Below are 27,784 nucleotides of genomic sequence, written 5' to 3'. Positions count from 1 at the left end.
ATGGAAAATTTTCTTTTAATTTTCTTTCGATATAGAAATGGTAAAGAATATACAAACACCCACATTTAGGGATTGAAAGAAAGGGGTATAGTTTGAGATTCAAACAAAATTGAACTCCATAGATAATTAGATATGGAGCATCGTTCCATCTATTCAATCCCATGTTGCCTTCAATTCGAAATGTCTCTTCTACCCTTCTCCTCTGCCTTCCTGTCTTACCCTCCTCTCTTACAATCATTCAAGCACAAGGTACAATCTTTATCTAAACGGCATCACGCTTCCATTAATAAAAGTCTGAATCTATATATCACTCAAAAGGGTAAAAGATAATTAATTTCTACATAAAAAACAAATATCATTATTAAATAAGATATAATTTAAAATCTTAGTATGGGTTCAAAATCATTCAAATTGTACTAAAATACTCATAACTTATAATATGATTTTTCCTTAAAAAATTAATTATTATTTTGCTAATATATTTGTTTATCTTATTTAGTTCAAGGACTAAATCATAAAAAAGCACAATACATTTACGTCATTTCACCAAATCAAGAGCATACGTGTTTTAACTTACAATTTTATGTAGCTGTTTGGATAAATAAAAAAAATGATATGTTTGTTACATTCAAATGGTTATATTTATATAAAAAAGTAGGATATAGTAGTTTGATTATGTTTCATAGAAAGGCTCTCGCATGTTTTGCTAAAATGATGAAAATATCTTTATTCTTTATTTTTTATTTTTTAGAATCAACCTTGTGATCCGTTTTTGCTTAAAGATAAAAATAAAATAAAATACCCAATATTTTTGCACCTTTAGAAAACCGCGATCTACGAACACCATCACGACTGTAATATTCATTTTGCTTACGCGATTGAATTAGCATCGGTCCCATGTGTCTAAACCTTTCTTGTTCTTTACGTTCCTATCATATTTAAAGAAAATTAGCGATCAAAATCCGATACCCATGTGAACTAACAACTTTAAATCCTATAAACATGTTCGAGTCTCAACAACTGCATTGTGAGAGTTTTACCTCTCACATGATGTTTCTAGGGCAGTATGAGCCAGCTTAGAGGTTGCTGAAAAAATAACTTTTTTTTTTGTAGAAAACAATTGGAAACATAATGCCAAATTTTCGAAAGATGACTCACCGATGATAATAACTCCTCGGGCTTGTATACTTCACTAGAGTATAAAGAATCTATTCTTTGCATAGAATGCCTTTTTTCAAGATTTCTCCTTTTTGTTGCATACATAAAGCTACCATCCGATGAGGTAGATTGAGCCGAGTGTGTACAAATACTATCGTCTTGTAAAGTTTCGGTCATTTGTGATGCTTCCGACAAGGTGTTGTATGATGCGTTTGGACGAACGGATTCTCGTGATCTCATGTGATATGGACCCTCGGGAACGCCTGCGTGGACTTTTCTATGGTTTCTTGAACCCCCCGAAGATCTAACCCTCCCAGCCAACTTTCTTCTGAAACCGATGGTTGTTCAAGTCACGTTAATAATGACTTAATGCAAGAAATAACAATGTACTTTCGTTTATTTGTCTATTATAGCACCCTATTTTCATTTCTTTATATTACAACATTGTAGTTTCAACTTTGTTTTTTTTTCTTATAAACACATGGTACTTAGAAAACTCTACCCAATTATACCATTCACCTTTCATTTTTTTTTTCTTATTAGCGCATTTTACTTTAAAACATCTATCCAGTTATAGCATTGTACTTTCATTTTTTTTATGCGTGAAAACATTATATTTTACAAATCTAACCAATTATAACAATGAAAATTGCTTTGCATTTGGATGACATTACTATAATTGTTATGATAAACAAATCAATGAAAATATGTTGCTATTTCTTGCACCTAACCCTATTAATAACGAGAAAGAAAATATTTTATCGGGTTTGTACACAAGCGACACAAAGGGAACTAACCTTTGTGTTGTCTCACGGGATTTTGCATCCATTTCTTTGTTAGGTGGATACTTAGGCATGCTTGCAGGATCACACGCGTAAGGTTTGGTATAGAAATACTAAACAAGAAGAGCACCAAGAAACTCGATTAAAATATATCTAATGAGCAACGAATACAACAAATGAAAATTATTAAACTACAATTTAGTCCATATATATGGTCCATAATTGTTTTTTTTTATTTCTTTTTGGTCCAATTTCAACGTTTCATAACATGTGTCGTCTAAGGTGATGTTTGTTTTGGAAGTGGTTAAATGTCTTTTGTCTTTTTCCAAGTTTGCAGAAGAAGACGTGCACTTGCGAAACGTCTACCCGCTAGAAGGGAAAAGTGCTCAAAAAGTATTTTTGTAGAAAAACAAACTGAGGCCTAACTGTCTAAGACAATCATGGTTTACAAAAAGCACATTAACTCCACATAAAATTACCATTTTGCCCTTGCATCATGTAAATTCAAAATCAAAAATGGTATACAGCAAGCCTTACCTCGACTTGGAGGGCGGAGTTGGCAGTGACACGTTTCTCGGGTTCTACACAAAGAAGTTGATCGATAAGGTCGACTACGGTTCTTGGGAGTTCTTTACACCTTTCGCGTAGACTGCTTTCATAAGTGAATTGAGGTTTAAACATTGCTGCAAGAGGATGACGGGTTTTTGTCCAATACTCATCGGGAGGAGTCCCACATATCTTAAATATCTTGTGCAATTGTTCAACCTTACAATTCATAAAACAAACAACTATATTGTTAAAAAAAAAGGTCTTATTTGGTTTTATACTGCATTTGACATACATTGAACTAGACTGCTATTGATGTCAATAGGACAAATTTGTCCTACCAATAATCATTGTCTCACTTTTTTGGGACAAAACATTGTAACTTTAGTGTATCCAATACATGCTAAACACAGTATAAAGTTGTCTTAATTTTTATATCATTCTCACCTCGGTTCTCCCCTTGAGGATTGGTCTACCAACAAAAAGTTCGCCAAAAACACAACCAATGCTCCACATATCAATAAACGGCCCGTAGTTTGCTGACCCTAAGAGAAGTTCGGGAGGACGATACCACAAGGTCACCACACGGCTTGTCATTGGCTGCCTACTCATAGAATCATAGAAATTCGCAAGACCAAAATCTGCAATCTTCAAAACACCTTCATTATTGACCAAAATATTGGAGGATTTGATGTCGCGATGTATTATCCCTCGTGAATGGCAATGATCAATTCCTTTCAATAACTGCATCATATAACATTTAATCTGCAGAAAACGTAAATTCACGTAAAAAACCCTAAACTGAAGTGAAGAAAGTAAAAACCATAAATTTATAGGGAAAATTGGAATAAGAACCTGGGATGCAGTAAACTTGACGTCGGGAGATGATAAGAGTCCGGCGAGATCGTGTTCCATATATTCAAAAACGAGATATATGCTGCATGATAAGCGAGATGTGATTATGCCTTCCAATTTCATGACGTTGGGATGATCAAGCTTTCGAAGAATTTTGATCTCTCGAGCCATGAACTTGACACTCTCGGGTTGAAAATTGTCAAATTTGACCTTCTTTAGTGCCATTATTTTACCACTTTGAAGATCACGAGCACGATAGACATTGCTGTATGTACCTTGTCCGATCTACACATGTAGCGAAGATGCAACAAGAATAGATGCAACGAGATGAGTAAGGTCTTGATGATAAATGAAAGTTGATGGTGTTATTTAGGAAAAAGTTTGCAAAAGTCAAAATATTTATAGTTTTTATTTGACAACATACAGTTTTATTTATTTTTTTATTTTTAAGAGAAGTTATTGGCGTGTTCGGCACACAGTGTTTGGGAGCTTCTGCCTTTTAGCTTTTAAGAAAACGTTCATATAAAAAGAAAAAGCTTCGTTCAGCGACAAGAACGTTTAATTTTTAGTTTAAACAAAACGTTCCAAAATCGAAAGCTACATGGAGAAGCTATTAAGAAAACGTTCTAAAATCAAACGCTACCCGCTACCCATTATCCGCTAGTTTTGTCGAACATGCCCTAAGGCTGAGCGGTATACAAGTCGGCATGCTCTCCTATGCATAAACACCGCCCCAACTAACCATAATTGAGAACATGCATATCCTAGGCTACATGCTGTGGCAAGAGAGAGAGAACTTAACCAGTATATATATATATATATATATATATATATATATATATATATATATATATATATATATATATATATATATATATATATATATATATATATATATATAAACCAATTTTTATATAAACCAATTTTTACCTATAAATACCCATGCAGAAACGCACAATAATCTCCATCAAAATTTGATAGAACACATATATTGGCAACAGAACCATGACGATGACGCGGATGAGATACTGACCACAAGGGGACCGATGACATGACCGAAGGATGATGGCAACAATAACAAATAATAGTTTTTACTTTATTCTTTTACTTTTAGTTTTGTAATTTTTTTTTCTATACTAGCATGCTATATTTAAAAAAATTTAAATGAATTTTAATTATATTATTATAATTTGTATAGTTTTAATTATATAATTTTATATTAAAACAAATAAAATATAAAAAGATAATGATGATGTGTGCTAGTAGATATATTTCTTAAATTTAGTAAAGATTTCGTAGTGAAACTAATGTGACCCGAAGTGTCGTACTTTTTGAGTAAAGACAAAAGTTACAAGTTTAGAATATTTAAACAAAAATAACAAGTAACTTCAAGATTGGAATGATATATATATATATATATATATATATATATATATATATATATATATATATATATATATATATATATATATATATATATATATATATATTAGGTTCAAATGTTTTCACTATCTATTGTGTGCATGTATAATTAATTCTGGACCAATCATTTTAATTATTTTAAGAAAGTAATTAATGCATATTAAATGCTGAAGATGTAATTCATATCCATTATATCTTCAACATGTGATATGCATTAATTACTTTCTTAAAATAACTAAAATGATTGGTTCAGAATCAATCATACATGCACATAATAGATAATGGAAACAAAATAACCTAACCCTATATAGACTTAGGTTCAAATTTTTTACTATCTATTGTGTGCATGTATGATTAATTCTGGACCAATCATTTTAGTTATTTTAAGAAAGTAATTAATGCATATTAAATGCTGAAGATGTAATTAATATCCATTATATCTTCAACATGTGATATGCATTAATTACTTTCTTAAAATAACTAAAATGATTGGTTCAGAATCAATCATACAAGCACATAATAGATAATGGAAACAAAATAACCTAACCCTGTATAGACTTAGGTTCAAATGTTTTCACTATCTTCAACATGTGATATGTATTTTTAGGGTTTTTTTTGTTTTCCATATAACACTTCCCTATATATATATATATATATATATATATATATATATATATATATATATATATATATATATATATATATATATATATATATATATATATAATTTGTATGATATGTTTGGAAAGATTTTATTTAATAATCAAGTGAACAGGTTTTAAAGGTTGGGGTAAAAGCAAAAGTCAAAGGAATTCCAAAGTAGAGTTGGAGGGGCAAAATGGGAATAAAGTTTTAGAAAATTTATTTTATACTTTTTCAGAAGCTCCGACGGTGGAGAAAATTTGTGACCCTTCTCCAGATTGTTTCTCTGCTGACCTGCTTATTCACAAAAATCAAACAACAATCAGTCTTAAAAATGCTGTCCAACATTATTCCTTCCCATCAGATGTCGCACCAGCATCTTCTCCTCCTCACTTGTCGATGCCAGTTTCTAAGGAGCAGAATAGTTTGGAGCAGGTCCCGGTTTTTCAGTCTACAACTTCTTCTTTGAATAAGGTATTACAAAATGGTTCTATTGGTTTTTTGCGCGCGGGGGGGGGGGGGGGGGGGTGGGGGGGGTGGAAGTATCGGAGGATTCCTTGTCACATCCTCTAGTTTTTTTCGGATAGATTGGGAGGGAATGAAGAGAATAGTGAAAATTCTACATCGGAGGAGATAAGAAGAACGATGGAAATAGGTCAACAAATTGGAATTAGTATGGATGGTTGCTTGGATCAAGTTCAATCTGCTGTTGAAAGGGAGGGGATAATTAATAAAAAAAAATAGTATTTTATGAATTGTTTGTCTCTAAATATTCAAGGAATGAGGTCTGTTGATAAGCAGGTTTGGGTGAGATCGTTATGTCATAAATTTAAAATAAATTTCCTAGCTATACAAGAAACGAAGTTAGAGCTTATTGATTTTTTGATGGCACGTTCTTTTTGGGCTAATAGTTCCTTCTCTTATGCATATTCTCCTTTTCGTGGAGCTTCGGGGTGCATTCTTGTCATTTGGGATCAGAATCGATTTTAAAAAAAGGGTGTTTTCTTCTGATTGGTTTGTAGCAGTGGAGGGGGTGTGGGTCTCTTCTGGAGTTCATGTTGTGCTTGTTTCAGTCTATGCTCCGCAAGGGACTGAACGTAGAAGACATCTTTTGGAAAAACTTATTCAGTTGATGAGTTCTTGTTCTGGGGAATATGTTTTTATAGGTGACTTTAACGAAGTGCGTGATGAATCCGAAAGGTTGGGGTCTCATTTTAATCCGGCGTCTGCTAGGTTTTTTAATCAGTTTATTGAGGAGGCGAATTTATTTGATATTGCTTTGGGGGGACCTCGGTTTACTTGGAGTAATAAGTAGGGTTCTAAATTCAGTAGGTTGGATCGTTTTTTGGTTTCTGAGGGTCTTTTTGTGTACTTTCCTCATCTCACAGGTTTGGTCTTGGAGAAGAAAATCCCGGATCATCGGCCTATTACTTTGCTGGAACATTCTGTTGATTATGGCCCTAAGCCATTTCGTTTCTTTCATTCTTGGTTCAAACATGAAGGTTTGGATGAAGTGGTTCAGAATTCATGGTCTACGACTGTCGATTGTGATGGTTCTCTTAACCCTTGAGTTATTTTTAAGAAGAAACTCCAGGTTCTTAAATCTAATCTTAGGGTTTGGTATTCTTCTATTAGGATTGGTATGGATAGTAAAAGAAAATTGTTACAAGAGAAGATCGAATCGATAGATGTTATTCTTATGGCGTGTGATGGTAGTGCTAACCTTCATGAACAACGAGTTTCTATTTTGAAGGAGTTGACAGATTTAGATCAGCTTATCAGAGTCGACCTAGCTCAGAAGGCAAAAGTTCAGTGGGGTATTGAGGGGGATGAAAATACTTCTTTTTTTTCATAGTTCTATAAATAGAAAAAGGTGCTAGTTAGCAATTAATGATGTTATGGTTGATGGAATTTGGATTGATGAATCAAGGAGGGTTAAGAAGGAGTTTTATAATGTTTACAAATCGCTCTTCTCTAAGCAGAGAGGGACTCATCCTTCCATAGACCTGACTCTCTTTCATACCCTTTCGGAGGTCCAGGGTCAGTTTCTTCAGGCCCTTTTTTCTTATGATGAGATTAAAAGAGCAGTTTGGGATTGTGGGTCGGATAAGTCTCCTGGTCCAGACGGTTTTTCTTTTGGTTTTATTAAGCGTTATTGGTATCTTATTTCTTGTGGTGGCATTTGTGAAACATTTTCATTCTCATTCTTCCATTCCCAAAGGTTGTAATGCTTTTTTTTTCTCAGTTATCCCTAAGGTCCGGGACCCAAAGGTCATTAGGGATTTTAGACCTATTAGTTTAATTGGTTGCCAATACAAAATTATTGGTAAGCTTTTAGCTAATAGGTTGGCATAGGTTATTGGATCTATGGTTAGTTTGGAGCAGTCTGCTTTTGTCAAAGGTAGACAAATTTTGGATGGTCCTTTTCTATTGAATGGGGTGGTAGCTTGGAGTAAGGCTTTCAAAAACCCATTAATGATTTTTAAAGTGGATTTTGAGAAGGCTTATGATTCTTTGTCTTGGGATTATCTTTTGGAAATTATGCGTATTATGGGATTCGGTTCTATATGGTGTGGTTGGATTAAGGAGCTGTTAAGCACGGCTAGAGCTTCTGTCCTAGTGAATGGGTCTCCTACTGACGAGTTTCAAATTTTTAGAGGTTTGAGACAAGGGGATCCATTGTCGCCATTTCTTTTCATTCTGGCTATGGAGGGGTTTCATGTTGCGTTGTTAAAAGCTCAGCAAGCCAATATTTTTGGCGGAATCTCCATAAGTGACACTCATATCTTACATCTGTTTTATGCTGATGATGTGGTTTTGCTTTCTACATGGGATCCAGATAATGCCAAAACTATTTTACGTATGTTGAGGAGTTTCTATGTGGCTTCGGGTCTAAAAATTAACTTGCAAAAAAGCAAGTTTATTGGAGTAGGGGTTCCTTTAGCTCAAGTGGAGTCTGTTGCTGCTACTTTGGGTTGTGTTTCAGGTTCACTTCCTTTTGTTCATTTAGGGGTGCCGGTTAGTTAAAATATGGCTAGAGTTTCTGCGTGGTCTTCTATTCAGGATAAATTCCGTTCGAGATTATCTAGGTGGAAAGCGAAGACTCTTTCTATCGAAGGTCGTCTTACATTGACTAAGTCAGTTCTTGGAAGTTTGGGAGTTATCTGATGGCCAGTTTTATGGTTTCGTCCAGTGTTATTAATTCTTTGGAGTGCCTTCGTTCTAGATTTTTTTTGGGGTGCTGATTTAGAGGATACTTGTATGCATTGGGTCCGTTGGGACAAAGTTTTGGCTGATAAAAAAGAGGATGGTCTTGGAATTGGAAGTTTGTTTTCTTTCAATCGAGCTCTTCTTTATCGTTGGTGGTGGATTCTTCCATAACCCATATTTGATTTGGGTCAGGATGGTGAAAGCTTTACATGATACTGATGGGGGTTGTTACTCATTGTCTGTTGGGTCAAAATATGGTTTATACTTTACTTTTCTAGGCAGTTGTATTTTTCTGTAATATTTGTGAATTTATGGTCTAGTTTACGGCCGTAAACACCTTACGACCGTAAACTCATTTACAGCCCATGTGTGTCCGGCCCATATTCAAGTATAAATAGAGGTGTTAAGGTGAGGAGTAGAGATTGATGAACACGAAGTAGTTTACGGCCAGAGAGAAACAAACATCAGAAAATCAGAAAATAAAAAAATATATTGGTTATGAAATGTGCTTGTAAGAGATGTGTTTGGGAAATGAAATTAGCAAGTGATAACAGACAACCTGAGTCTGCGTAACGTACCCGAAGTTGAAGGGTCTATGCTCTGACTTGATGCGTCGGTAGGCACGAAATTTTTTAAAATGGACTTGACTAGGAAGAGTTGAACTTAGGAAATTTATAGACTTGACAAACCTTGACCTAGTTAGATACATTCAGCCTGACAATACGACGCTCGGATAGGTTGAGCAGGGAGATATATATGGGAATCTACTCGTCACATTAATTGAACCCGTACTTGGAACCGTGGTTTAACTTTTCCTCGATGGGTGGATTCTGTCCTTAATTCCGGTTGGATGGGGCAACTGGTAAATTCCGATAAATTAGGTCTGTACACAACATATGCAACTCCAATCCGACCTGGTACACAACATATGCAACTCTATTTCTCTACAAGCTATATATATGTGAAATACTTCTTATCTGTTAGCCATATGTTGTCTCCTTTGCGCGACTTCTAATCCGACCTGGTACACAGCATATGCAACATTCTTCTTCTCAACCCCTCTGAAGTAGTTAGCAATAGAATTTTGAATCTCTTCTCTCTCTGAATGGTTGTCTGCTCACCCGGTGTAAGGAGTACTCTGGAAGTTCTTGATGGCTGGGGCATATCAGGAAGCGGGAAACACGTTCTAGTACACTTAAAAATTGAACACATACAGATTGTCTGTAGATCTCGCTGCTCAATTTAGGTGGACAACAATATCCCTGGTCGTTGTCAGATGAATGGTCCTTAAGATATAGAATCTAAGGAATTAGGATCAGATATAATTTTTAGGAACTTAAGTTCACCTTGTCTTGTAACAAATAGTATGTCCTAAATTTGTCACAATTTTTTGTGTTTAAGTGGACAACAATACCGACGATCGACCAGACAAAGATGTGAATATGGAAGGTACCGACAAGTGGATAAAGGTTGTCTAAAAACTTTGATCCCAAATCATTCTTAAAGTTAGATATCATTTTATTTTTGTTAAATTTTGTCATAGTTTCTTCTAATTTAAATATTAGGGAAAATTAAAAATTAAAAATAATGAAAAAAAACAAAGAAAAATAAAAAAAAAATAAAAATCCAAAAATAGTGTTATTTCTGTTTTGTTTCTTGTTCGGAAAAATAAAAAAAATCCAAAAATATTTTTGTTTCCGTTTTAATTTGTGTGCTAAGTTTTCTTTTAGTTTTGTTTTGTCTTGAAAAGTGATTTCAGGTATAGATAAGACTCATGGAGTTTGTGTTGAAGATTTCTGAGCCAAAGCCTCGTCCGTGAGCATCGAAGAATTCACATTCGAAAGAGCAAGAAATGAAGATTATTCTTTCGACATTCAATCCTTCAACCCCAGAAGAAAGGTCAAGCTGACTTGAAGATTATGTGACAGATTGCATTGAAGCCTCCTCAATCAGTTTGCTGCTATCTTTGTACCTGCTGAAGTGATCCAAAAGATTTGTTCTCTCTGATGTTCTCTCTGAAGATTCTCAAGCTGAAAGTGTTATCTTTCAAGAATCAGTATGTCAAGCCTCCTCACCCAATGTGCATTCAATGCCAAATTCTGAAGAAAACCTCAAGTGCTCAAAATGAAGTCATTCATTGAAGATTCATATGTTCATCCTGATGCTGTGAAGAAATCGAAGATTAAAGCTGAAGTCAAGCTCCCATTGAAGATTGACAAGAAGAGCCAACTACTTTTTAGGGGGAGCTTGTTGGGTCATTAAGAAAAGAAAGCTATAAACCAAGGGGGAGATTGTTGGGTCAAAATATGGTTTATACTTTACTTTTCTAGGCAATTGTATTTTTCTGTAATATTTGTGAATTTATGATCTTGTTTACGGCCGTAAACACCTTACGACCGTAAACTCATTTACAGCCCATGTGTGTCCGACCCATATTCAAGTATAAATAGAGGTGTTAGGGTGAGGAGTAGAGATTGATGAACACGAAGTAGTTTACGGCCAGAGAGAGAAATTGTGTGTGTGAATCTTTTGTATCCGGATCGTAATTCTAATCAATTCATACATAGATTCATCATATTCTTCTTCTTCTTCTCTTTTATTTTTATCTGACATCATCCATTTGATTGGGATTCCGCACCATCAAACGGATCTGACTGATACACATGCAAATTAGGGACTTACATTGTCGTTGAAAACAGGGTGGACATATCCTTGGAGCGGGATAATTAAGATGCTAAAGCATCTTAGAGATCGGGGGTGGATTTGAGGTCTTTTTGTCTGATTAGAGTTGGAGATGGGAGTAACACTTCTTTTTGGCATGATGTTTGGAAAGGTGATCAGCCTCTTGCGGTGTCTTTCCTTAGAATTTATGCCCTAGATATTCATCGGAGAGTTTCCTTTCGTGATAGAGCAATGGTTGGTTGGAGTGTTGATTCTCTCAGAAGATTACCTAGGGGTGGTATTGAGCATACCCAGTGGGAAGAGTTGTCTGAGTTGTTGCGTGATTTCCATCTTACTTCCTTTCCTGATCGGTTGGGTTGGTCTATTGATGTTTCTTATTCATTTTCAGTTTCGTCGGCTAGATTTATTATTGATAGTGCTTTGTTGGGGACGGGTGGTTGTGAGACTACATGGAATAATTGGGTGCCTATCAAAGTAAATATTTTTCATTTGGAGGCTGCGGTTGTAGAGTATTCCAACTAGAGAAAGGTTATCGCTTCGTGGAATTACGCTTAATTCGATTATGTGCCCTATATGTTCTATGAATGTTGAGTCTATTGATCACTTATTTGCTGAGTGCATTCATTTGAGGGATATTTGGTCACGTGTGGCTATTTGGTGGGATGTTTAGATTTCTTCTCAGTTATCGATTGATTCTATTCTTATATGGTCTCAGTCGTCTGGTTTGAGAGGTGGTAGAATAAAGGCTTTTCAGGCGGTTATATTTACAACTTTATGGTGCGTTTGGAAGTTTCAGAATGATTCTATTTTTGGAATGGTGGTGCCTAGGAAATCTTTTATTTTTGATGATGTGGTTGAAAAGTGTTTTTTTTTGGATTTCTAATAGGTGTACTAAAGCTAAGATAGGGTGGTCTTCTTGGCTCCATAATCTTTTTATTGCTTGAAATTTGTTGTAATGTTTCTTTTTCTAGCTTCTTGCTAGTTTTTTAATAAAATCCCCGCCGTTCTAAAAAAATGAATAGGACAATTTATATTATATATAAATTAAAATGATGAATTTTTTATTTATGAAGATTATTGACGTGACTAAACTAAACCTCAAAAACAAGAAACATAACCTTAATGACTAAATTGCAAAAATGTAATTAAAGTGTAAATGTTATAATTGATTTTTTTTGGTTTTTCTAAAAAAGAAATAACATAAATCATTGAAAATATAATGGGTTTTCTACCTTATACACAACTATAATGGGTTCCATGGAATGCTAGGTAATCGATTGCATGGATTGGGTGTGGGTATTGTGTAACAACACATGACACCGTCATCATAAAGAACCGGCGGTAAATCTAAAAGCAATCGTGTCCCACGATCTTTGGATATTGTATTCATTATTCGATTTCGTAGGAATAAATAAGGACATCAATCTTCTTGGCTAGTTGTCGGTATTCAACGTCATCTATTTTGGAAAGGCGCATGATGTTAATATGTTCTGAACAACAAAAAAAATGTTTAAGACGAACCAAGAAGTAGCTAGGAAGGACATGGTGTGAACATTTGGTGTATTTAGAAGGCGTTGGCAAGTATTGCAAGGCCTGACATGATCATATGAGGTCGTAAGGTTGCAAATCATAATGTACATATGCATCATATTACATAATATGATTTTAGAAGATGAAGGAAAAAGCAATATGTCGCTATGATAAAAACGAAATTTTGCTAGGAGTAGCTATTGGTATACCACAATATAGGGCAAACAGAAAGGCAGTATGTAACACCCCAATTCCCAAGTATGAGAATTCTTCCTTTAAGCATGTTTTTTCATTGAAACACGACGTCGTGGAAGCCTCACCACAGCGTGTTAGAGGGCTTTTGGGCCACGTATTTTTATGGACCAACACGACGTGTTGGTGAGGGAAACTCGGCGTGTTGGCGACTGGATGAGAAACCCTAAATTTTAGGGTTTTGCACCTATTTAATCTCCTTAAGTCCCTATGGATGATCTTTTATCAACCTTCAAACCCCCCATATTGGCCCTTGTGAACGCTAATCAACCTTCCTTCTCATTTGTGAGCTAGTGTAGTATTTTGGAGCAAAATAAGAAGAAAGTTGGAAGAAGGAAGCAATGTTCTAGCAAGCAAGCTCTTACCTTCAGTTTGGTTCTCTTATGGACCTTTGCATTTGAGTCGGGAGCTGAGACTCGGAGTCAGATCTTATTAGTTCTGCACTATTTGAGAGATGAGTGTTCCTCACTGTACTTGATGGGTTGAAGGCACCAAGGCCGACCCGTTTGGATTGTTATCCTGATTAATGAATGATTGAGTATTGTTATGATCTGTTAGATCTATATACTAGTAGATAGGATGATGTGTCACAACTAGAAATTTTGGTGCCTTGTAACTATAACACTTATAACAACTATGAATCAATAACATGAAAACATGCATGATGCTTATTCTATAACAACAAAACTTCATCAAATACTTCATTCTAACACTACAAATGGTCAACAAAGAATTGGAAACCTTTGAAATCCCGATTTAAGTCCATTTTGGACTAGGATTTCCTTATTGAGCCTAATAGACTAATAAGCTTCCAATTTATCCATCTTGAACCTAGAACTCTCTTATGGGCCCTAATTTGACCCATATATATATATATATATATATATATATATATATATATATATATGAAACATACTATTTTGGGCCTTAATGGGTCACAACCAACTTAATTTAGCCCTAATAGGTCATAAAGATTACACCTTGATTTATTTTGGACCAAAAATCATCTAATAAGTCATGATATGGGCTTAAGCATGCAAGGCCCAATCATCTTCTCTTTTCCCCTCTCCATTCTCGGCCCAAGCCCACAAAGAAGGAGGAGTTGACTTTTAGTGTGTCACCTCATTTTTACTTAATGGTTTTCCATGCAATTCCCATACATCCAAGTAAACATCTCATCAATCTTCTCTCTTCCCCTCTCTCTTTTTCCTTCGGCCGAGAGCAAGAGAATAAACACAAACACCTCACAAAACTCTCTCTAAATCACTCAAGACTCATCCCTTCTTTTTCATCCAAAAATCTCGAAATTTGCTTGTGTTTCAATAAGTTTTCATCAAGTAATTCATCATCTAAGGTAATTTGATGACTAATCCATGAGCTAGCTACTTTATTTCATCAAAATCTCTTCTAAATCTAATCAAATTTGTGATCTTGCACCTTAGAAGCATCTAAGTTCGAGATCCTCCAATAAAGCTTACTAAGATCGAAATTTCCTCATCTTCTCTCTTCAAAACCGAAAACACAACTCAAGGTGACCTTCATACCCCTCTCTTTTCGGTTTTCATATGTTTTATGGGGGAGAATACAAGAAAATGTGTAGATTTATGTGTATGTGTATGCTATGTGTGATTTTATGCATGTATGTGTGTGATTTTATGTGTTTTTGTGATAAAAATGTAACCAAAAGGGGTGTTAACTCGAGATCTATGACATGAGAAAAGAAACAAACATAATCTAAGTTATTTTATACTAATCAAGTTAAGAAAAATAGCTTATAAGGTTATGAGGAACATTTTCTAACATAATACCCATTTTAGGGCTTAAATTGTCAAAAATACAAAACTTGGGTTAAAAACTGACAAGTCACGGTTTCTTGAGGGTCAAAAGGGTCAAAACAGTTTCTATAATCATTTTTCTGAATATTAGAATTTTCAAAGGACTTGAAATGCAAATTTTTAGCTTAATGGGCTAAATTTGGGCTTTTTGGCCCAATAAGCCCATAATTGCGAAAAATGGAGTTTTAAAGGGGCTGAAATGAAACTTTATGCAAAATAGGCGATAAGAAGTGTAATAAAACTATTTCAAAGGTCAAAAATGCTTTTCAATTCCAAAAAGGATAAAAAAATGTAAACTTTTTAGATTTTGGGCCAAAACTGTAAAAGTTGCGAAATATGGGGTTCTAACCGAAAAACTCCATTTTGGAAGGGCTAAAGCTATTAACAAAATAAATTTTGCGTTAAAACTGTCTTTTCAACAAGTTTAAGATACAAAGTGTCAAGAAAATGTTTTAAGGACTAAAAATGAAATTCTTTTATACAAAGGACTAAAAGTGTTATTTTTATAAAAGAAAAGTAGTGAAAAGGTTAAATTCTACTTTTAAACAAATTAATTCATTAAGACAAAATACAAGATCCACGACTACCGACAAAATGGAAAACGAATACACATTCAACACCAAATATCGTTATAAACGAATTGATTCGGTCTCGAATCAATACAAAACAACAATCGTTAAATCAAAACAATTCAATAGATACGTGATGACTACAATGAGTAAATCAACAAACTTTGGGCTTATGAGTTTCAAATCATGCTTGTTGGGCCTTGTAATCCCACCAACATGATCTTTGGGCCCAAAGGGATAACGCTTATATGTTATTGGGCCTTCAATGACCCAATATTTTATAAAAGGACTTTCAATAGTTTTTATGTGCTAATGGGCCATAGTGTCCCGTTAGAAAAGCTAGTAAGGTCATAGTAATCAAATGCGAGTTGAACCATCGTGTCTTTTGCATCCACGATAGCCTAAGGTACTTACGATAGTAGTGGGACATAATGCTCCCCTTCTCTTCGTTCGCTAAGGCTTACGAGAAATCAAAGTAGACGAAATTAGGATGATATACAATGTGGATTAACCAATAATCATTATTTAAGACAATACAAAAATCAGTAATCACGAATACATTTCAACATCGGAAAACATCGGGTTTTCCGGGGAATTCAATATTACTCGCTCGATATTTTATAACTATAATACAAAATACCCTTCATATGTACATGTTTTTGAAATCATTCATGTATCAACTTATGGATCTTCACACTTTGATAAACAAAAGTCTTTTAAGAAAATATTGGATTTTCTGGGTTTTACAAACCACACAAATCATTTTATCATAACATTGCTTATGAACTCACCAACATTTCATATGTTGACGTTTTTCCAAAATAACTTGTATTCTCATGTAACAGGTAAGCGGAAGAGTAATATGAAGTAATGTTAGGATGTTATGTTGTTAAAAGCACTCAAACAATTTATGTTATGAATGTGTAATGTTAAAACAATGTACTTGATGTGAACAATCCCAGTTGTAATATATTGATGCATGGTGACGTTTATGTTATGATTCATGTATATTCATTGTGATGGTATTCAATTAAAGTCACGCGAGCCCTCGGACGTTTCCGCCGTCTGGTTCGGGGGTGTGACATGATGCTATACTTAGTGATCTGTAAGATCTGCCTGTTTGTCTGCTGTCTGGTTATGTGTTTATGTGTACCAGATAGACTGTAGGCCGATGGGGCGTTCTAGTAAGACTGAAGACTCTATATGCATGTTGTTTATTGTATTATTCTAGTTTTGTGTTATGTTGGTACTTTGGGGGAAATTCACTAAGCTTTGGACTTACATTTTTGGGATATGTTTCAGGTACCTCAGAGAATTGCGAAAAAGTGAAGACGTGATTGTGCACCTCCTCATGTTATGCTCTACGATTTTGGTACTTTGGGGGAAACTCACTAAGCTTTGGGCTTACATTTTTGGAATATGTTTCAGGTACCTTAGAGGATCGCGGAAAAGCGAAGGCGTGATCGTGCACCTCCTCGTGTTATGTTCTAGGATTTTGGGAAAAACTCTGATGATAAACATGTTTTGAAAACTATAATATAAACAATTATGATTTTTGGTTGGTTTGGAAAAGTTTAAATTTTTATGAAATTTTATGAATGTTACAAAGTACATGATTGAGACATCCATCACGTTGATTGGTGGAACATATTCACATGGCTAACATAAAATATGTGGTCGATGATTGACACATTGATTTGTTTGACGATTCAGATTTATTCGTCGAGGATTTAGGCGACGATTTAGATGATGATTCAGAGTGATGTAGTATATTAATTATTGTTATTTTTAATTATAGTTTCTTATTTTTTATGTAATTTTTATTTTTAAATTGAACTAGTGAAATACTTCTATTTTTATTAATTTTGTGTTTATTACTCATTTATTTAAGGGTAAATACCATAAAAGTCCCAAATTTTACATGTGTATTTAGAAAAAGTCCTATATTTTTTTTTTGACGGTTAAAATCACAACTTTTCGGATGACCTTCCATCTTTAACCTACTATCTGATCATGCTTATTTAAAGAAAAAATGAAAGGTTTTCAAAAAACTTATGGGTTTTACGTAAAAGAAGAATTAGGTTTTTTTTTTTCTAACCAAGTGTGTAAAACTTGAGACTTTTTTGGTATTTTCTGTTTCTTTCGTCAAACAGATTTACATACGCGAATGATATTCGTATATCGATACTAAAAAAAACTTATTTAATGTTTAAACATATAAATATCATAAAATATGTATAAAATACGTATTGTATGTACTTTATATGTGGAAAATATGTATTTTACTTATTTTTATATGTAAAAAACGTATTTATGTATAAAAAATGTATTTTTATGAATTTGTGTATGTATAAATCCTATTTGATATATATATATATATATATATATATATATATATATATATATATATATATATATATATGTATATCGTCTTTTGTATGTATTTTATGTTTTCTAAAATATAGGTATACAAATAAGATTTGTATGTATAATACGGTTTTTATACATACACAAATACATAAAACTACATTTTTTTTATACATAAAAACCCATTTTTACAAATAAAAATAAGTAAAAAACGTATTTTATAGATATGAATTACATATAATACTTATTTTATACTTATATTACGATATTTATATGTTTAAACATTAAATAAGTTTTTTTTTATAGATATATGAATACCATTTGTGTATATAAATCTTTTTCACGAAAGAAATGAAAAATATCAAAAAAATCCCAAGTTTTACACACTTGGTTGGAAAAAGCCATAATTTTTTTTTGTAGGCAAAAACCATAAGTTTTCAGAAATCTTCTTTTTTCAGATGAAAAAAAAACTTGATGACGACAATTGATGTCGATTGATGATCAGATAATAGGTTAAAAATGGAAGTTCATCTGACAAATTATGGTTTTAACCAACAAAAAAAAAGTTGAAGCTTTTATCAATTACGCATGTAAAACTTAGGTTTTCTTGGGTATTGAAGATTGATGAGAAAGTCAGGGAAAATGAGGTGCCGTTGTGGTTGTGGTGACATGGGAAAGGTGAAAGATGAAATGTAACCACACTCTCAAGTCTTATTTTAAACAACATTTATAGTTACTTATCTTTATAAATATTAAAAATACAACATTAACTTTTTAAACACATACAAAATAGTTAGTTATTTATGACCGGTAGTATTAACTCTAGCGAGATTACTAATCAAGTTTAATAGGTGATAGCAACTTAGGTGGTGTTTGTTTTTTGTCTGCAGATCTTTTTGGCCTCTTTTGTTTACGATGTGTAGACCATATAAACATTAGTCTTTGCAAACTATTTGTTTTTTAGAAGACCACATACTTAAAAAGGTTTGAACGTCCTCTTCCTTCCTAACGCATATATGAACTAGAGTTTCTAGACATCTTCTAGCCTAAAAACACATTTTTTTTCGAATGCCTTTTTTTTTTTTTTCCTTCTTCGAATGTCTATTTTTTCGAATGCCTTTTTTTTGTAACCTCTTCAAACATTAATACTTTTTGTTTGAGTGCCATTTTTTTTGTAATATTTCATCATTTTAACTACTACAAAATACAATAAATATCAAATATATCCATTAATTCATACCATTTTTTTAAATATTACAACACACTATTTAAAAATTAGCCTAATTATGATATTGTCATTAAAGTAAAAGGTAATTTAGACCGACATATTAATCATAATATAATGTCATATAAAAGAAAGAAATAAATAATTGGTTATGAAAAATGAAAGCAATATACAATAATACATAACAATTGATCTAGATTTGTTAACTATTTATAATGTAGTCATAAACTGCTAAGTTCAAAAGATGATTTTTATAAAAAATATTGACCAACAACAAAGGGTCCTTATAATTTCAATATTAAATCTCTTAAATGAATTGAACTTAAAAGAAATTTGAATTTGATGGTACCTTTTAGTTATAAAACTAGAACTATTTAAATTTCAATATTGCAAAACTCTTTAAATTTTAAAAACTCAGGTTATTTAAATTTTAGTAAATTTTAGCAGTTTGCAGATGTTAAAAAACAAACAGTCTTCTTACAAACTGCAGACGTTTGGTCCACTTATTCTACTGACTTGAGGTATGCAGATGTGGTCCGCAGACGACATACATTTTGCCTATGAAAAAAACAAACAACACCTTACCAAGCAAACACATTTTAAGCGGCTTGTCAAGATTTTTTTGTAGAAAGTGAAAACAAAGGGACCGTTTTGTTTTTGTAGGCTGGTTTAGCCCTTTTGCTCTTTCGTTGTTGGGGATTGTAACTCCATGGGATACCCGATGTAATTTCTTAGCTGTCTAAGTTTCTACTGGTTTAAAACATTTTTTGTTATTAATGTAGGGTCCTTAAAGATAAGGGAATTTACTCGTTGGTGTAAATTAGGCGGCGGTATGTAAACTTTTGTTTCTCTCCAAGGTGTGTTCAAACTAATAGGTTTCATGTTATGTCAGTTGGAACTTGTTTGATCTATTCAATTACGACCTTAAAATCCAATCATTTTTTTGTTCCAATTGTTGTTTTTTGTTTAAGTATTCGTGATTTATCTACTAGGTTAGTATCTTTGCACCTGGTTTTGTGGTTCATCGATTTCATAACCATAAATTAAACCTATTTTGTGTGATGGGAGTTGCAGGTGTATTTTGGTATTGTTTTGCTATGCATTATTCATGGTGATACTAAACTTTGTTGACATAAATACATTTCATGCTTTTAACCTAACTCAAGTTCACCAAACTTAATCAATGGTTATATTTCTTTAATTGCTTTGGGGTTGCTTTTTCAAACAAGTATTGATTATATTTCTTTATTTACCAATAACTGTTTTATTTATGAATGATATTGGAGTAGTCGGTCCGACCTTAAAGTTATGAGCCTATGAATTCGTTTCTTGGGAAATTCGCACGACAAAGGATCCCGAATTTGATACTTTCTACACCAAATAAGTAATTTCTAAAAAAACGAAGGTATTCATGCTTCGACAATGGCTCAAGATCAGCTCATGAAAACTTAATATTTCAACGAGGATGTTCTAGCAAGTGGAAACACTCTTTAATGGAACTTTAGCTTTAACAAGTCATGACCAAGAAGCCACAAGTTTTGCTTGGTGTGCTAAAAACACCGAATTATTAATTTATCCGGTAAATAAACTAAGAGATGCTTGTATAGCCCATGTTGGATTAATCATATTTTAGACACAAGGAATGCATTTACTTGAAATGGATAATTTCATAATAAAAACTATATTTACTTCCCAACCTAGCTACTCTAGGTTAGGGTAGGTCCGTGCGGGGAAGTTATAAATATATTTTTTTAAATGTTAAGGAGTTGACCATTTTGGTTTTTTTGCTTGTATTTTAGTATGGTTCAACAAAATTGCTTAACCTGGTGAGTTTTATAGATCCACTAGACCACAAACTTCTTGAGATCAAAGATTTACGTTTTTAGTTAGAGATGAACGGCTTGTAGCTAAATTGTGACCCGTTGGCCACCATTTTATGTAAATATTTAATAAGTTCCCCGACTAGATAAGTCATTTTTAGAAAAGAAACTATTTTTTGGGGATCTAAGTGCTCATTGTTTAGAACCCCTAAGGGACTAAATGACTTGAATTTGAGCCGGCTAAAAACATATAGTGTCTTGGAAAGAATGTCGTTTTGTAGAATATGACTCATGCTCATTTTGTTTCTTAAATTCCATGGGTTGCATAGCTACTAGATGAAAATAGTCAATTATTTGTATCCTAAAAGTTGGTTAGCTACAAGTTTTCATTTTGTTTTAGGAAATTTCTTCTCCCTAGGACAGTTGTTGCATGTAGAAAGGTTCATGCAACAACATAATTTGGAAAAAGAATTTATCATGTTTTTGAACATGTTCTTTCCATGACCCCTCTTATTAAGACATTAATCAAATACTTGAAACAAGAGTCACTTTGGTTTTATACACATACATATATTTTCATAAGAATGTTCTTCTTTCTTCGACTCATTTATATTTATTTCATTTTTTTGGCTTAGTAAGGCACGATAGAGAAGTCACTTCCACTTCGTTATGATAATTAAACCATCTAGTCCAAACCAGTCCGTTAAAACATTTATTTAATAAACAAAACACACGACGAATTTGAACCCGAAGCAGTAAACCATACCGATTTTCAAGAGCGAAGCCGGTGATAAATCTGAACGGCAATTTTATTTTATTCATTCGAATAAAACATGTCCATATGAGAGGATAACGCCACTATCAAAGATATCGGGTTTGATGGTTAATCTGATCCCGATATATAGGTAGACATATGATCCAACATGTCCAGTTGTATAACTAAAAACCAAATTCCGTTCTCCATGATTACATGTAAGAATAAAATGGTAAAGGGGAAGTAATATAATAATAAAATTATATGGAATCAATTGATTCGTGGTAAAATCTATGCATGATGTATTTTAGTATAAATTTTGGTTGATATATGGACCAGTTCATGAGTTAGTTTGAAGGATTAAAAGCATAATCTTGCTTTCCAATTAGCCATTTTCAAATGAATGGCTACTTTATCAACTTTATTAGTTAACTTACTCATTGAATTTACTTCTCCTCGTGGTTGGTCGGTAACAAAATCTTGTATTTTTAGGTACATAATTATGGATCAGATAAAGCAGTCTTTGAGTGTCTGCGGGCGCCTCATGCTCATGATTTTCTGCTAACTATCCCTATTGATGGTCTTGGCTAGCATATGTCTCCTGTGGAGTACCGAACTATCCTTCGTTACAGCCTCATGATTCTCATATTTCCAATTGACGAGATATGCCCAGTTTGTCGCAAGGCATGTTTGGATACCTTTGGGGGACACGCGGTTCATTGTAGAGAGCTCCCTGGTTTCAAGTATAGACATGATGTGGTTCGAGATGTTCTCTTTGATGCTTGTCGGCGTGCTGGTATTTCTGTGAAGAAAGAAGCGTCAGTGAACTTTTTAACGGACCCGCAGGATGGCAGGTCCACACTTAGACCGGCTGTCATTTTGGTCTTTGGATGAATATGAGGGAAGCATGCGTGCGTGGATCTTACTGATGTCTCTCCTCTCGTTGGTTTGGGGAGCGGAGGTTTCGCAGCTGGGCATGCCGCTTTGAAAGCCGCTGCGTGCAAAGTGGTAAAGCACGAGAATGCATGTAGAGAAAATCAACATGTGTTTGTTCCTTTTGCATTCGATACATTTGGTTTTCTCGCACCAGAGGCGGTGGAGCTCCTTAATAGAGTCCAACGGGTCATGCATTATAATGTCATATCTCCTAGATCCACAAATGTTGTTTTCAAAAGAATTGGTTTTGCCATCCAGAAAGGGCTAGCGGCACAGCTTGTTGCCCGTTTGCCTTCAATCGATATGTATTGAACTTTCATATTTATATGTTGTTAATACTAGGTCACAACCCGTGGAAACCACAGGTAAAAAATTTATAAAACATTTATAATTATTATTAAGAAATTTGTGTTTTAGGTATTTTCTCCATTAATAGTTGGTGAAGCTACTTAAAATAACATTAAGAAGACTTTATGTTTGGACGATATAAAGAAATTAAGTTAATTTACATCATTTGTGTATATGACTGGTTATCTATTGAAATATCAATCATACATTCTGTCGGGTACAAATATTGGTGATTCAAATGATATGTTCAAGAAGATTCAACTAATAACTAAGAACCTCGATAATGTGTTTTATATGAGATTAAATTATGTTCTCTTGTTAACTTGAATTCCAGAATAAGGTATAAAGCTTGAAAGTAAAATGGAAAAATCTTACCATTACTGTTTATGAATTATAATTTTTCTTTACTTTGTGATATGTATGAATTCTTTCTAAAGTAAAAATATACTTATTAATCGTATTTGCAATGTATAATGGTGTTGATGTTGATGTTTTTATTATTATTATTATTATTATTATTATTATTATTATTATTATTATTATTTTGCCGAAATCACATATGAGGCATAGGAATTGATGCAAATGATTACACATTCCGTATATAGAGAATTGTATACCAAATATATTCATTGTGCATTAAATATTTTCATGGAGTAAATAGGAAACAAATATGGAGTTATATTCTGAAAAATAAGACTGAAGGGCATTATGGTCAATTCACATTAATTGAAAGATGGACGTTGATAGATGCCACGTGTACAAAAGGTTTCATTTATTAGATAGGTAGATATATCCTAGATCCAAAATGAAATGTCCCTGGATTATTCTTAGTCACGAGACACATTCACATTCATTATAAATCAATTGATCATATCAATCTATTTATTAAACCTACATGATGGGTAGTGAGTGTTTATTTGTATTAATTGAATTTTTTGCACTCTGGTAGTTTCAATTCTAGACATAAAAAAGTAAAAAACCAATAAAACTTTTATCCTATTTTCATAAAACAAATAAAACAAACACACACACACACATATATATATATATATATATATATATATATATATATATATGTGTGTGTGTGTGTTTAAATAACAAAGGATTCATTTGCTTCTTTTGATTCTTGCTCAAGATAGATGATGGAAAATTATCATGGTTGGTTCCTCGATAGGATGGATCTATAAGAACTAGTCTTACCCAATAAGAAAAAGACGTGACTTAAATGATATTGTATTAAGAACAAAATTAGATTATTATGGGGCCCGTATGGACCAACAATCTTTGATATATATTTCTAGCAATAATTCTAGGTATATTTGCAAGCAATGTTTTAAAAACCGATTTGAACCGGCCGGTCGAACAGGTTGGTCCGGAAATCGGAGGAGGGAGCGGTTCAATTATCACCGGTTTTATGTCGATTTCTGAACCGGATTGAACCGACCGGTTTTTAGAAAAATCCAGTTGAACCGGTCAAAATAAGCCGGTTGAATTGGTTAAACCGAATAAAAACATATGGAAAAGAATCATTTGCATAATAAACTTTGATGATTTTTTTCAAATCTATTTTTTTTCTTTAAATAAAAACATATGGTGTATGTTATAACGTTTTTTGATGTGTTCTCTATTAATCTAAAACTATACTTTGTTTCGGTATTATACTTTATTTTCTTTTTGACGTATATGGATTGATATAAAACACTAAAACTTCTAGTTATGTGTTATTTTAATGTATTTGGATTGATTTACAACTTAATTTTATGTATATTTTTAATGTTTGAACTTGTAAACGTCAAATCATGATTTATGTATGAATGTATTTGTAGGAAAATAGAAAAAAAAATTATAGAAACCGGTTTACCCAACGGTGGAACCGGTTGAACCGGAAACCGGTCATCATACCGGTTCAATTAAAAAACCGATTTTTAAAACATTGTTTGCAAGTAACGTAAGTTTAACAGTTCTAGAATCACCAATTAGGTGAGTTGACTTATCCGTTGACAACACCTCGAAAATATTACGTAAATGGTATTTATTTCTTGTACTTCAAATATTTCGTATAAAACCCAAAAAAAAATGGTGTTGTTTAATTGTACTATGAAGGGTAACATTTTAAAGAATGTTAGCAAAATTTCAAAATCCATTTCCTACGACAATTCCATTTTTAGTTGGTAGCATAATGGCCATTTTGGTTGGATATTATTAGAATAGTTTTGTACCTAGTCCAAATAAGACGATACAAACAAAAGTTTGAGTCTCCAACAATTATTATAACAAGATTTGATCTATGGACAAATATGCACGCATATGTGTCATGTTGGTTTTACGATACCATGCTAAGAATAACTAGGATTTTCAGAGTTCGCTTGATGATAAATAAAAAAGGAGCACTGAAAATTCAAGTGGCTGAAACTAAGCAACTACTTTCGAAGTAACGAAAAGAAAAGCAACAACTAGAATGGAAGAGTTAAATTGAAAGTGAAATTCCTCACTTTCTTTCTCTCATTCAAAACTGAGCATGAGACTTCATATTATATGACTCCTACGTAATAAAAGAAAGAACTCATCTTCTTTCTCTTTCTAATTACCTCCCTAGGATATGTACTAGTTCGAATCTATTCAATTTCTAAAAAAAAATTACTAATCCTGAACTTTATGAGAAATCCTTCATCAATGGTTGTGAAAAATTGTTTTTTTTTCAATATTTTCAATCTTTGTTCCGTATGAGAGTCAACAAGTACAAATATTCGTTCTCAATAGAATTTTGGTTTTTTAGGCTAGGATATATACTTTCTTATGTGATTACTATTTTTTAATAATGTAGATACTTAAACAAAATATATGTTTAGAAAAAATAAATTATTTTATTTTGGACCTGTTTAGAAGAAATAGTAGGTAGCCGATGGCTACCAACTGTAGCTTTTATTTGTACAAAAGGTTTGTCGAAGGTAGTTTTTAACTTTCAAAGATGTGAAATTACATAAAAACATAAAGCTAAAAGTTCACATAAGCTATTTGAACAAAGTTTTTCATTTCTTATTTTCATTTTTTTTATTAAAAGCAAAGAGCTAAAAACTTTCAAAAAATTTGTACCAAATAAGCCCAATCTAGTTGACACATTATTAGTTTTTGATAGTCAATTTAGTATTAATTGCTACCGAAAATAAAACAAAAATAAGTATTCTAATTATGGACCAAAGGGCTTATGAACCAATTGTCTTCCTTCCTTTCTTGAGTTCAAGGCTTAAGTCTCCTAAGTATAGTTTATGTTTATATTAGATTTGCCATTAAAAAAAATTCTAATTACAGAATTTTTTTTTTTAAATTTAATTTTAAGTAATATGTAAAGTATATTATGATTATCGATAAAAGTTATATATTTTTTATATCTTATGTTTTAAATAATTCAATAATATATCAAAATTTCATATATTATCTTTTAATTCTTTAAATAATCAAAATCTTCGCAAATTTCAATCTCATGCTATCTTACATTTTAAATTTCAAGAATTTGTTAAAGTTTATGCAGGGTTAATTAGAGGCATTCAAATTAATATTTTGAAATTAGAAGCAATTGAAAACAGTATTACCTTATCCAACTTCTCAAAGTTCTCGGATTTCAATGGCACCCAACCTTCAATGGCATCACCGGCAACAGCACTAAGCCAAGCAGGCCAACCGGCGGCAACCTGTTCACCTGCCGCCGATCTTCCAAACCTAATGCTACTCAACCCAAATTTTTTTGAAAACTTACTACACGAACGTGTATTCAAAGATTCATCACCATTTTTCTGAATATTGTCGCGAACACTAACAGATCCGACACTGGTTTTATCATCTTCTGTTTCCTCTTTGATCTTCTCCAATGGCTCAAACCCATGATTATAATTATAATGATTATTAGACTTCTGCAATGTTAACGAATCAGACGAGTGTGTGGAAGACGAAGAAGCCGAAGAACGATCATCATCGTCGTGAATGAGCAATGAATGATCGCGAATTGGGGATTTACAAGACCTTGCAACGTGCTTTGAATTGATGCAACCCATTTTAAGATTTAATGTGACTCCCCAAAACCCATCAAACAAAGTCGACAGATTTCGGGGAGACGCAGATGAACCTTGGCAGAAGAAAAGGGTTTGAAATTCGAGAAGGGGGGAAATCGATCACCCCTTCACGACGGAGGGTAGAAGTTAGGGCACAAAACGAAGGGAGAAATTTTTCAGAGAATTGAGACAAAAAAAAAACGAATCAGACACAATTTTTGGGAAAAAGAAGATGGAATTGCAGGTGGTTGATTCCCCCTTTCTCTCTTCCAATTCCGATTGAAATTGAGTGAATCAGAGTTTTTTGGAATTTGGAAATGGCGAAAAGCGCGGGGAAGGTGAAAGATTAAGTAAATGGGCGACATTTGTGGGTCCAAATTGGTCGTGTTCATTAGGTGTAGAGATGGGGAAGCTGAGTTTCAATGGCGATTGGTTTCGGTTGCTTCAGATGTATGGGAGAGACGACAGTGGCGGTTGCATGCTTATAATTGAACGGCTGCCAACAACTCAACAACTTTGAAAAATGATATAAAATTCTGTAAATATCAACTATAAATTTTTTTAATTATTTAATATAATTAAAAATATGATCTTTATTTAATACAAAAGTTAAGAAGACACACGAAGTTGCTATATAAATATAAAGTTATAAAAGCTCTAAGTTTGAAAGATATATTTACAAGTTACTCTGAAAACTATAGTTATAAAATTAATTAAACATATATAAAAGTTAGGAAGACTCTCACACTTAGATCAGGAAGAATTACAAGGTTACCAAGGCATCGGTAGTTGAGTTTGTTTCTCT

General features: G+C 33.1%; 1 protein-coding gene across 1 annotated transcript; it reads right to left on the bottom strand.

Annotated features, from left to right (window-relative positions):
• Positions 1-27,475, bottom strand: LOC145093332 (cyclin-dependent kinase C-2 C-like). Its single transcript, XM_079031438.1, has 8 exons — positions 26,524-27,475; positions 3,342-3,626; positions 2,934-3,251; positions 2,478-2,705; positions 1,956-2,053; positions 1,159-1,486; positions 818-929; positions 1-300 (listed from the first exon to the last, which is right to left on the bottom strand). The coding sequence occupies exons 1-8, from the start codon at positions 26,980-26,982 to the stop codon at positions 284-286; spliced, it is 1,845 nt and encodes a 614-aa protein (XP_078887564.1). The 5' UTR covers positions 26,983-27,475; the 3' UTR covers positions 1-283.
• Between the last annotated feature and the right edge of the window lie 309 nt (positions 27,476-27,784).

This window comes from Lactuca serriola, chromosome 3 (genome assembly GCF_051521515.1).
Source record: "Lactuca serriola cultivar US96UC23 chromosome 3, Lser_US96UC23_V15, whole genome shotgun sequence".
Taxonomy (NCBI): Eukaryota; Viridiplantae; Streptophyta; class Magnoliopsida; order Asterales; family Asteraceae; genus Lactuca; species Lactuca serriola.
This window is presented reverse-complemented; position numbering and strand designations above follow the sequence as displayed.

Coding starts and splice junctions, on each gene's coding strand:
- LOC145093332 (XM_079031438.1), bottom strand. CDS start 26,982: ATGGGTTGCATCAATTCAAAGCACGTTGCAAGGTCTTGTAAATCCCCA. Junction 2,706..2,933: donor TCCTCAAGGGGAGAACCGAG/GTGAGAATGATA, acceptor ATGAATTGTAAG/GTTGAACAATTGCACAAGAT. Junction 930..1,158: donor CCGAGGAGTTATTATCATCG/GTGAGTCATCTT, acceptor TAAATATGATAG/GAACGTAAAGAACAAGAAAG.